We start from the raw sequence: 13,132 nt of genomic DNA, 5'->3' as shown, positions 1-13,132 counted from the left end.
AAATGGTGGTAGAAATCTGATTTTGCTCTTGAATGGCCGAGCTCTAATTTTATTATGTCCCCTTGCTCTTGATTCCTCCAGAGGAAACAGTTTCTCCGTATCTACCCTATCAAATCCTTTTATTAAGGGCTAAATGATATAGATGGCAAACACACTGAAGTTGAACTTTACTGTACATATCGTACTTAGAGATTTGTGTCAGCAGCAGACAAAGACAATTAATATATCATTTTGGCATCAGACTGTAAATAACCTTCCAACTACACTGAGTACATAATGTGAGAGCAAGTAAAACCTGGAAATTGACTACGCAACTGAAATTATGCAGTGTTCTCTCTGTATGATAGTGTTTTTAAAAAATGCACTCAGATGGGTTAACAGTAAAGTCTCTGGGCATATACCACGGTAATATGTTATTTGATCATGCAGTGATCTATATCAGAACGACTAATGAATAAAATAATTATGTCTGAGTGAACTGTAGCACGTAAGCACAGTGCAGTTTCCATTACTGTTATATTGATATAATTCTAATAAATGCTAAAATGTGTGTACAATTTACGATATTCATTCATTTTTAGCAATGGCACATACCAGTTATATCCAGAAAGAAAACAGAGCACATTAAAATTATCCTCTCTGGAGCAGTAGCAATAATTTTCCATTTTTAAAAAAAACGTCACTAAAAATAGGAACCAGAATCTATAAATGGTTTGTTTTCAGGATGAGTAATAATGAATAAAAGCAAGTTGGATGAAAGAAATCATCTTTCAGCTCTCAGAAATCACACCATGAAAGCACGGCTTTTCACATTAAAACCATTCACAACATCGTGCATGCACTCCAACACGATGTAATCTGCGTTTTAATCTGATTAGAATTTGTTTCGTCATGGAATAAAGTACAACGTGATCTGGGTTGCATATTTTGACCAGGAAAAACATTCCCTGGTTTTGCTCAAGGAAGCAGACACAGATCTTGATATGTTTAAAATAAATGAGTGTTGTAAGAACTACTACCAGTGAGCACTGGACAGCTAATTTAGTTTTCATGGCTACATTTACCAAAGCGTTATATTCAAGGAAAATCTTTAAATGACATTAAGCCATAAATGTCACTGAAGTTAAACTATTTCAGAGAATATGTTGAAGAATTTAGGATTTTCACAGGCTTTTGCTAGCTTAGGGCAAAACTTCCAATTGGTGAAGTTGACATACAAACATTTCATGCATTTTACATTTGTGAGTGCATTATATTAAATACCTCTGCCGAATACCTGCAATCTCCTCTGTTCGAATAAAAACCACCCCAATTTTTCAAGTAGCATTCAAATCACATGGACAGTTTGAGCCGAACAATCTGTTTCCGTGAGGTAATTTCTAAGTAATTCTCGGTAAGACGTACAAGCATTGCTTTACCCCCTCAACACTTCTGCAATTTTTTTCTGCTACTGATGACAGGGAGCAGCACAAGAGTATTTCACTGCACCCTGTCACCACCAGTCCCAATTACTCCAATGCTTTGCTGGCTGACCTCGCAGCCTCCACCCGCCACGCTTCTGTCCTATATCCACTCCTGCAGTAAGTTCCACTTGATCATCACCTGTCCTCAACGACCTTCACTGGCTCCCAGTTCCCCAACGCCTCAAATTCAAAACTCTATCCTTGTGTTTAAATCCCTCTGTGACCTCACCCTTCCCTACCTCGGTAACCTCCTCCAGCCCTACAACCACCCCCATCAAATTCTCTATTCCTATGACTCCGGCCTCTTGTGCATCCCCCTCCCTGCACATCTCCAGCTACTTCTCTCCTTTGAGACCCTTCTTAAGACCCACCTTTTTGACCAACGCCGGAACTTTCAATTTTGGTGGGGGTGCAGAACAGTCAATAGTGTATCAGCCGCACGTTATACGCCCCACCCGTTGAAGTCAATATAATGGGCAGCCTATCTGATAATGGCTGTTTCAGCACCCTCGCCAAAGTTGAAAGTTCTGCCTCAAGTCTTTGGTCACCCCTCCTAATCTCTCCTTTTTTGGCTCTGTATCCATTTTTTCCACTCATGCCTCTATGAAGCACCTTGGGGCATTTTTCTATATTGAAAGGTGATATATAAATGCAAGTTTCGTATTTATAAAAATAAAGACTCCAAATTTCCTCAGGGATCAGGGCAAACTGGTAACATTGTCAAGGCAGGCAGGCAGGGAGCAGAAATTGGTAGCACTTCCCAACCCTGGCAGCTGCCCAACACAATTCCCACCCCCACCTAACGGGTACCCCAGCTGCACAGCTGTTGGTTCAGTTGCCCACCCACTTTATTTAAATTGGCTGACTCCGGGAGTTATGATGGAATCATGCCCGCAAGTTCGTCGCGGAGAAGTCCCACTGCATGGGAGGGATTGATGAGGGAGGCCAGATGATTATGTACCGTGAGAATGGAAGGTAAATCAGAGACTATTTAGTTTCTGGGCCACTGTTGTGCTGCAGTTAGTGGTAGGTTCAAAGTTGCATTGTTGGAGGTCTGGTAGGTCAGTTAATAGTCGGTGTGTGGCAACAGGAGAATAATGGAGAGCGATACCATCAAATAGTAGTTATGGTAGTACATTGGGATCACGGATTTTGGCCCCCACATCTTTGCTGTTTGCACATAAAAATAATATGCCATTAATATTCCAAAAGTCAGAATACAATATTAAACAATTTAATATTTAAACGTTTTGGCTAAAAAAAGAAATTTGAACCCATCCATCACCTGCGTGCAGGTGTATCACAACAAGACTAAAAATATCCAGAGCTCCTGAATAAACAACAATGGACCACTGCCCAGTCTGAGAACAGAATGTACTGACTGAGGCTTTGACCAAGCCAAGTGTCATAAAAGCTTGGCCCTTTTCTCAATCTATTGAAACACCGGTGATTCAAACTGCAAAATCGCCCGACGAAGAGCAATTAGAGATTAGAAATTCATAATTAACAGTTTGAAATCTGAAGCATGAAATCTGATCCCACACTTCAGATTCCTGACATCTGAGTTAGTGAATTAAGTCGCATTCTGCAGCCCTGTACCTCAGGCTCACAAACTCATCACTCTCAAGTATCAGCTCCCACAGACGCTACATGGTCATTAACCATAACTTCTAAGCCGCCCACTTTTTCTTTTGTTGTACTGTAACAGGATAATAGACATGTAACCTTGCCTTTTGTGACTCATTTGTTATATCTTTTGTTGCCTTTCCCCCCCCCCCCAAAGAATCAATCAAAATAAAGGAGGGGGGGGGGAATTATTGCCGAGACAATGTTTAAAACCAAATGACCATAAAGTTTATCAACATGTTTGATATGAAAATTTTACTTCTAGTTACAATCCTTCCCTTCAGAAGTGAGTGAATCTAGTACCCGTATCAAAAGATAAATACAGATGAGGAAGGCCCATTTCAGTTCATCTACCTAAAAAAAACTTACAGTTCTCCACATCACAGCACCTGACCATCTCTTCAATTTCAATGTTTTCTGCCTTCACTAGCCTGCCCAAAAATCCATTCCAACTGTTAATTACTCTCTACCAAAACAACTTCCTCTCAACAATCCAAAATTTGCCTTTGATCAGTTTGAACCTGTGTCCCCTTGGCATACTTTTGATTTACCTTTACTACACAAGTTTAACATTTTGTATATGAACATATGATGCTCCTCATAATTCATTTGTTTCACACTACGGATCAGCTTGTGCCTCTTCTTTGAACCTCCTTCAGGATTCGAATGTTAAATGGTACTTGTGGTTTCAGATGAATATGGCAAAGGTCTAGCATAGACTAAGTGGATTGTGCCCACATTTGCAATACCATCAGAACTCTTTGACTAAAATATATTTAGGGTGCGATCAGGCTCTGAAAATTTAGCACTGGTGAAAAGCAGAAACCACTTTGCGTTGATGCTGAACTTGGAAAGGCCTCTTCCAACAGTTTCTTGGAAGATCTAGGGTGAACAGGGCCTGAAAACTGCTCAGGGATGCGCTATGCTCAAGCATCAAGCATTCAGAGATTGGCGGAAGGAGTCAATAACTGTCCCATAGCAAGGGTCTGTGAGGCTCTAAAGTTGCCGGGGGCCCTGCAGCAGGCCTCTATTTTCTGCCAAATGTTCAGTGAGAATCCACAGGGGTGGTTGCAGAGCCCATCTACAGTATGTTAATGGTCTCCTGGAGATGTGCCCCCAATTGAAAAATCTAGGCTGGAGTGTAAACTAGGTGCCCATGGCCCGAATAGACTCCACACCAAAGTGAAATTAGACTACCTCGACCAGGGAGTGTCGCACAGCTTCCTACCAGTGTCAGGTCCACCTCCAATACCGAATTTAGGCTGCATTTACACTGTTATTGTAGCCTGGTGCAGTTACAATGTGAATGCACCCTTAACTAATACCGAAAGTGTTGATGGCTTAGGATGTATGTTATGATAACATATCCTCAAGTTTTTTTTTATTTGTTCATGGGATGTGGGCGTCGCTGGCAAGGCCAGCATTTATTGCCCATCCTTGAGAAGGTGGTGATGAGCCACCTTCTTGAACCGCTGCAGTCCGTGTGGCGAAGGTTCTCCCACACCGCTGTTAGTAGGGAGTTTCAGGATTTTGACCCAGCGACGATGAAGGAACAGCGATATATTTCCAAGTCGGGATGGTGTGTGACTTGGAGGGAAACGTGCAGGTGGTGTTGTTCCCATATACCTGCTGCCCTTGTCCCTCTAGGTGGTAGAGGTCGCAGGTTTGGGAGGCGCTGTCGAAGAAGCCTTGGTGAGTTGCTGCAGTGCATCCCGTAGACGGTACACACTGTAGCCACGGTGCGCCGGTGGTGAAGGGAGTGAATGTTTAGGGTGGTAGATGGTGTGCCTATCAAGTCTCAAAACAATACTTTTAGCACAGTAGTATTTTGCCTCACACAAGTTAAAAAATGTTTTTTTGCCAGTGGTTAATCAAGTACAGTGTTACCAAACTGCACTCCTGAAATAATGCTAGTTTTGACAACCCCTCCAGATTAAGGCAGTCACTATACCAGAGTCACGACTATTGATGGATTGAGGCAGGTGATGTTACAGAAATGGAGGTATGCGGTCTTTGTGATGTAGAGGATTTGGGGTCGGAAACTCAGCTCAGGATCGAACAGGACACCGAGATTGCAGTCTGGTTCAGCCCGAGTGTGGGGCCGGGAAGAGGGATGGAATCAGTGGCAAGAGTACGGAGTTTGTGACAAGGGCCGAATGTTAGTTATTGTTATTCTCTTAAGCATGCTACAATCTCATGTTTTATTTCAAGACCTAAAGGGCAAACCCAACTAGATCAGTACAGTTCAGTAATGCTGAGGTACAATATAAAATTATATTGAATGTTCCAGTAACAAAAGCCAAAACAAGGGCCTTGTAAAACTGTTCTTACTGCGCTCATGCTTGCTCTTGCCATGTCACACAGAATAAAGCGCAAAAAAGTTATTTTCTATTAATGCTGAAACATTTTTTTTAAACAACCAGATCTCCTGTGGTGCTGCTCATGGTAGATTAGAGAATACTCTGTATTATAAAAAAAGGAGCATTATCCCATGTGACACACAGTATTATTTAACCAATTAATCATTACAGAATTGTTTTTTCTACTGTAACTATATAATGCTGTCACACCACTCAGAGGTATAATTTTCACTCACCAGATCTGACCAATGTTCACCAGTGAATGATAGAGGATCCACAAAAGAAACATGATGATCATGTTGGCACATCCCATGAGTAGTACAAACACAGACAGTCCCATTCCCAGCAAGGAAATATTGCCAAGATGTGTGTCCATGTCAGACCAGTCCAGGAACCACAAAATCGTCGGTGCATAGCTAAAAGCCTCCATACCAACTCTGCCTCCAGCATAACGTTGAACCTTCTGTAAATACTGTTTGCCTGGTAGCAGCCCCTTCTCTCCAAACAGCTGTCTGTTTTGGTAGCAGGCAACAGAGAAGGCCACAACTGCAAAGAAGAGAGACAATACTGAATAACATTGTGAGCGACGCAGAACAAAACAAGATATATAACACTATATTCTTCACCATCGGGAGATAATTTAACTCCAAACAGTGATGCATGATGTGCATTAATTGTCACGAAAGACTGATAATGGTTACTTAGGTCACTGAAAAAATATTAAATTCCTGTCTAAGAATAAATGATGTTGCCAAAAATACCAGTTCTGCAAGAACAAATATAAGACTTGGAATTTCTCTTTCATAATACATTTTGTTTCTCGAAGACAAGCTGATCCTAGTTAGACTAGCCTGTAATATGTTCCGAAACGAGATCCAAATTTAATCAGAAGGCAGCATGGACATTCAATTTTCAAATATCAGTATCAGAATCAGGAAACAAATTAAGACCCTTTGAAATATTGTTGATTATGTTTACAGTTGGCACAAAACTTGAAAACCTAGTGTCTTTCCATCGAATGTCCATCTTTATCAAATAAAGAAGTTTGTCTCTCTTCTATAATCAGCCTATCTCATGCAAATTCCAAGGGCTGTTGCACCACAAAACAGAATAGGATAGGATTTGAACATTGCTGATGGTTAATTTTGCCATTACATGATAACAGATCCTTCCATTATTTTGGAAATTTACACACAATGTAATTCAACAAACTTTTAAATGTTCTGAATGTACATTTCTGTCCAGTCTGGAGGCTTATTCAAAAGACTGCAGCTCAACAGGGCTAGGTGCAAATCACAACCCCTTACAATTCCTGTTCACCATAAAAAATGTAATTACCGTGTGCATTATAATCGCAGTCCTATATTGAATGCCTCAAAAACTTTGAAAAATGTACTATATCAAACCTGTTGAAATAGGAAAGAAACGCCATTGGCCACAATGCAACGGCATTCTAGAAAGAATTTAAAGGGTAAGGGGGACCACATTCATAAATGGTATAGATAAGATGAATTTAGAATCTTATTTCATGGTACATCAAGCCAGTGGTACAAAATGACAAATTTAAATTAGTGTAAAGTAAATTCTAAACTGACCTCACAAAGAAATCGTTGCTAAATGGTGATAAGAATTTGGAATAATCAGAGGAATGGAGAGTTTGGTGGGGTTGTACAGCTAGAGGAGGTTACAGAAATAGGGAGGAACAAGGCAATGGAGGGAATTAAACATGAGGAGGAGAAATTTAAGTTTGAGACGTTGGAGGATCACATGGCAATGTAAATCAGTTAGGACTGGGGTGATGGGCAAACGGGACTTGGTGAGGGATAGGATATGGGCAGCAGAGTTGTGGATGAGCTAAAGTTTATGGAGAATGAAGGATGGGAGGCCAGCCAGAAAAGCACTGGAGTAAATTAATCTGGAGGTCACATAGATGACAGTTTCAGCGGCAGATAAGCTGAGGTTGGGGCAGAGGGAGGTGATGTGTGGACGTGTTTTTTTGTGATCAAGAGGATTATAGGGTCAAAACTCAGCTCAGGATCGAACAGGATGCCAAATTTTCAAACAACCTGGTTCAGCCTGTGAAAGAATCCTGGGAGGAGAATGGAGTCGGTGACTGGGGTGCAGAGTTTGTGCTGGCAGCCAAAGACTTTAGTATTCACAATGTTTAGCTGAAGAAACTGCAACTCATTCAAGGCTGGATGTCACACGAGCAGATTGACAGCACAGAGGCAGTGGCAGAGTCGAGAGGTGGTACTAGCTCGATTGCTAAATTTAAATCTGAGATAGATAGCTTTCTGGCAACCAAAAGTATTAAGGGATATGGGCCAATGGCGGGTATATGGAGTTAGATCACAGATCAGCCATGATCTTATCAAATGGCGGAGCAGGCACGAGGGGTTGAATGGCCTACTCTTGTTCCTATGGTGGAGAGATAGAGTATCATTAACGTATATATGAAAGCTGATCCTATGGCTGCAGATGATGTTGCGAAGAGGAACAGGAAGGGACTGAGGATGAATTCTTGGGGGATTCTTGAGGTGATGGTGCAGAGATGCTCTGGCTACGATCAGGTTAGCAACAATGAAACCAAACAATAGAGAAGAGGCGTTGAAGGAGGATGGTGTGACTGAACATGTTGATGGCTGCAGAGAGGTCGAGGAGGACAGCAGCAATAATGCATCATAATCACAATTACAGAGAATATTGTTTGTATTTTAGTTAGGGCCATTATAGTGCTGTGAGAGGGAGAGAATTTGATTGGAGAGATTCAAACAGGAGAGCTGGTCATAGGTCTGGCAAGCGATGACACATTCAAAGACCTTAGAGAGGAACAGATGGTTGGAGGTGGGGCGATAGTTAGCGAGGACAAGGGGTCAAAGGTGGGTTTTTTGAGGATGGAGGTGCTGATGGCCGATTTGAAAGGGATGGGGACAGCACCATAAGAGAGGAAACCATTTACGACGTCAGATAGAATAGGGGCCAGGAAGGGATGGGCAGCAGCTCTATGAATACCTTGGTCATTCTGTTGAATTTGGATTGCATGGTTACCCTCACTTTACAGCAGTTATCAATGTTTATAGTATTTGAATAACGATTAAAAGGCCGTCCAGATGCAGAGAAACAAAAGCAGAGACCAGGCAATTGGTGACCCAAGTTCCAGAGTGCATCATCACCCAGACACCCATACACACACTAATACTGATGAACAATGCCATTTAAAAGCAAGGTATCCATTAGCCTCTTGTGGTTTCCTGTGGGAAAGAAAACTCAACTCTGTCTTGGGTCCAACACTGTTATGCAATAGAATTCAATCATTGTTCATTTATGAAAAAAACACAATCAGAAGGTAATTCAATGCTCAGTAAATGAGCCAGCTTTTTTGCTTTGCTTGATTTAAATTTTATTCCAACATTTTCTAGTCAGAGCAGCCTGTACATCTTGTACATTCAGATGGTTCTCATCTTGCAGTTTACAACAGTTTGAAAAAAAATAGTGGCTTTCAGTTATGTTTTCTACTCCCAAATCATCTTTGATGGCTACTGTTTTCAAGACTGAGAGGGATAGGCCTCAATTCCCAAAACCTTTAGGAGTCACATTGATAGAAACTGCAATTTTAAAGAAAATCTGAATGACAATACATTTTATGTGGAAAAAATATAGTCAGCTACCCAAATGACTCAATTAGTAAATGCATTGTCCTGAATGGAACTGAGCCATACAGACCAGGAAGGTCTCAGATTCATCCCTTTACCTATGCTGGATTAACTGCTATCAATCAGCACAAAATGTAAGGTAGGTGATTGCCATAAGTACACTTATGCTAGAGGAAGGAAATGCCATTATTCCCACTCCAGATTTCCACTTACACTGGAAAATAAATGTACATGATTATCATATGAAGCCCAGATTATTAGGCTTGGCAGCAATGCCCCAATGGTCAAACTGACTGCTGACGTTCGCTATTTCGGCTCATACATGCCGAATGCAGTGGAGGATGCCGAGCCATGGAACCTTACTCAGCTTGGGTCAGCACCTTCAGTTTTTTCATTGAGTTCTGGTCATACTCTGTCTGAATCTCCATAAGCAAATGCATTGCCCCTACTCAGCATTGCCCCCAGGTGACCTGCCAGAGATCAAGAATTCACTACAGAGGAAATCACAGACATGCATCTGTAGCACATTTATACATCAGCTCCCCATAATGCCAGTGATGAAGCATCTTCACAAAATAGTGTGTACTGTATATAATAATTTAGTTTTGCAGAAACTCATACTGACATATTAAATAAATCTTTCACACACATCACCCGGTTTAAATGCTTAAATCACAGGCAAAGTACTGTGGCATTTAGTTTAAACTATTGAAATTATATGTTTTAATTGATGCAAACATACACAGCACATTGATTTACAAAAGGAACCCAGTATCCTCAGACATTATATTCTATTAAGAGCCCATAAAGCATTTTCAAGTTATTGGTGTGGTAAGTTAGTGTTAAATGGATCAAGGGACAAACCAATAGACAGTGGTGCAACTGAAATCCTCTGGGACATGGTGCTGCAGGATTAAGAGCAGCATGCAGGGAGATCATTAAAAAAAAATTAGAGGCAGTGAGATGTGCAACAAAGTAGTGAGATGTAGGCTGCAATTCCCCACGCAGTGAGTTCTCAATTTCAGCATTGCATCGAAGGACAGGTGGGTGGAATATAGGTGCTTCGCCACAGCAGAGGAAGAGGAGGGACAAAAATATAGATTAAAGGGAGATTCACCTTGGGCTGCTTTTGCTCATTTCCTTGCAATTTGTGTCAGCTTCCGAGTCAGTAGGTTATGGGTTAAAGCCCCACTTCAGTGGAGTAATGAGGGAGGGCTACATTATGGGAGTGCTGTCTTTCAAATGAGACGATAAATCACGGCCTCTAAATCAGCTGCCACTCAGGGATATAAAGGATCCCAAGGCACCATGCAAAGAGCAGGGGAGCTCTCCCCATGCCTTGGCAGACATTTACCCCTCAATCAACACCTCCAAAAAAAGGTTAATTGGTCATTTATCTCATTGCTTTTTGTTGGACCTTCCTGTGTGCAAATTGGCTGCTGCAGTTGCCTACGAAACAAAAGTGACTACGCTTCAAAACCAATTCATTAGCTGTGAAGCGCTTTACGATGTTCTGAGGACATGAAATACGGTATATAAATGCAAGTTCTTTCTTTAACTTGGTCAGCAGCGGGATGGCAAAAAAAGCTGTAAGTAGATTGCCTACCTGCTCTCACCCCCAACGTACAATGCATTGTAAAGGACAGGCTAGTAAGGGGAAATGGGAGAAAATAAAAAATAACTTATAAAGAACATAATTATAACTACACTCTCCTAGTTTGTTGCCCTGCTGCATACAAGTAATTTTAAAACCTTTCAATTCTTTCTCTGATTCCTCTTTCAACATTAAGATTGAATATTTAAACGGCAATTTGTTGCTGAGTTTTTCAGCTCCATTCTCTTCTTTGAATTCCTATAAAAACATATTCTGTTGGTGGTACCAGCACTTGTGGATTTTTAAATACCAAGTCCAAGTTTAAAAATGTACATCCAATTTAGTCTATTAGACGTAACTGAAGTGCCAGGTTTGCAATGGATATGCAACAGATAATCACTGAGCATCGAAAAAATACTCTACAAGGGATCAAATCACCGAATCCACAAGCTAGACGACAGTTCTTCTGCAACTTTGTTTATATTATGAAAGTGACTCAGAACATAAAGAGTCCTGACCATTTGAAACTGACTTTACAGCAACCAAGCCAAACAGGATGGCTTTGTTCTTGCTGAAGTTATGTTGGAGAAAGTTCTGGCTCATCCAGGACTTGATGTCAAACAGTTTTAGTTGTGGGATTAAGAGCGGGGTGGCCGAGAGGTCGAGCTGGGTGCTATTAGTGTACTTGTGGAAGTTAACCATGTTAATCATGTCATCAATGGAATGCATATAGGTGAGTCATAAGCAAGGTGAAAGCAGAAGAAATTCAAACAGGGAATAACAGAATAAGTGAGCATGGGGATGGGTAATTATGACACATTCGAAAGCCTTACATGAAAAGGGAGCTTAGAAATAGGGGGGGGTGGGGGGTCAAGGATGGGTCCATCTTGAATATCCATGAAAGGAGTTAGGAATTATCGATCCCATCTATGGCAGATTCCTCAATTACAAAGCTCCAAATAATGTTTTTAATAATCTTAAGTTTTGCACTTGGTTTTCAATAACCACCTTGCAGCATCAATTACAATGACACAATGGATATGAATCAGTGAAATACAGTGCATGTATAATACTAATCCCTGTTGCATTCTACTGTTACATACATTGGGTCAGAAAACCTTACAGAATTACAATAAGAAGGAAGTTTGCAATAAAGATCAAATACATTATTACATATTGCAGCACGAATCTGACTTGCTATAAAATATAATCCATACAGTTCAGGGGAAAAAAAAGATCCTTTAGTGTTAATCATAACTTCACTTCATAAAACAACAAATCTATTCTTACCCATAGGAAAATAGTTTTGTTTTCCAATAAATTCTCTTCATCAATGCCTCAATTTCTTTCTTAAATCAAATATAAAACCATCCTCTTATTTACAATTACACTGTCCCGGTTACATGCACTCTGCGAAGCCAGCCAAGTCTTCCCAGTGCAAGCAGTCAGTTCCACTATTTGCTCCTGTCACTTTCACCTTTTTGCTAGCCCACTATCTTTTTATATAGGTGCTTTTTATATAGGGCTTTTTTATATAGGGCCTTTTGTTAGGTCAAAATCAACATAGGAAAGAGACACAGAAGGGAGTCATGAAAGAGATTTTTATCTGCAGTATCCTTATCTTTCCCTACATGAAGAGGTGTCTGTCATTAACAGAGCCATTTAACTCGCATGAAAGTTCATTGTTTGCTGCCAGACAAACAGCTCCTGTTCTGTACTAGATGCAAGGTCCCTTTTAACTGACGAACCTTTCACTTAAAAGTACAGTGGTAAAACTAGCTCATTACATACTGTGTACAGTATGTGTACTGCCATTGTTCTAACATCTGATATAAACTAAATATGGAGAGAGGGTTGCGTGTTTGATTGCATAGGTAAAATTTGGAGCTATGTGTAGAACAGGTGCAGTATCACAGAAGGCTACAGTTTAAAATCAAATGGCACAAAACACTCCAGCTACAAAGTGCAATGTGGCTCAGTGTCATACTTTGTTTGATTACGCTCCTGTGAAGCACCTTGGGATGATTTACTACGTTAAAGGCGCTATGTAAATACAAGTTGTTGTTGTTGAAAGGGAATGAAAAAAAATAATGAGATCACACTATAACACTGGACTTTCACTTCAATATATATCAGTCACAGTAGCTAATAACTCAGGTTTGCTTTTAATAATACATTTGTACGGCTGATTAATGACTTCCTTACTGTAGGAAGTATGGAAGTACTTAACTCTGAAAACAATCTAATGCACAGCTTAATATGGCACGGTTTTTGAAGTGGTGGACAGATTTTGAACTACTGCGTTTCAATTACAATTTTAGTTGTGTACAGGTGCTTATTTGTTTTTCATAGGAGCAAACCATAGCAGTTAACCCTAACCCTAATGCAGCATTCAGTCAGAAATATAATTAAAACCACCAGTTTTTACGTAATCAC

At 40.6% G+C, this 13,132-nt stretch overlaps 1 protein-coding gene across 2 annotated transcripts in view; it reads right to left on the bottom strand.

Annotated features, from left to right (window-relative positions):
• Positions 1-13,132, bottom strand: part of lmf1 (lipase maturation factor 1) — a 469,834-nt gene that overhangs the window by 445,757 nt on the left and 10,945 nt on the right. The window contains exon 2 of one of the 2 annotated variants that reach the window (XM_068002920.1): positions 5,686-5,995. In XM_068002920.1, coding sequence (XP_067859021.1) covers positions 5,686-5,995 — 310 coding nt within the window. Of the gene's footprint in view, positions 1-5,685; positions 5,996-13,132 lie in introns of those variants that run through there. The other variant, XM_068002921.1, reaches the window with a different exon arrangement.

This window comes from Heptranchias perlo, chromosome 22 (genome assembly GCF_035084215.1).
Source record: "Heptranchias perlo isolate sHepPer1 chromosome 22, sHepPer1.hap1, whole genome shotgun sequence".
NCBI classification, from domain to species: domain Eukaryota; kingdom Metazoa; phylum Chordata; class Chondrichthyes; order Hexanchiformes; family Hexanchidae; genus Heptranchias; species Heptranchias perlo.
Note: the sequence above shows the minus strand (reverse complement) of the source record. Positions and strands in the feature narration are given on the sequence as shown.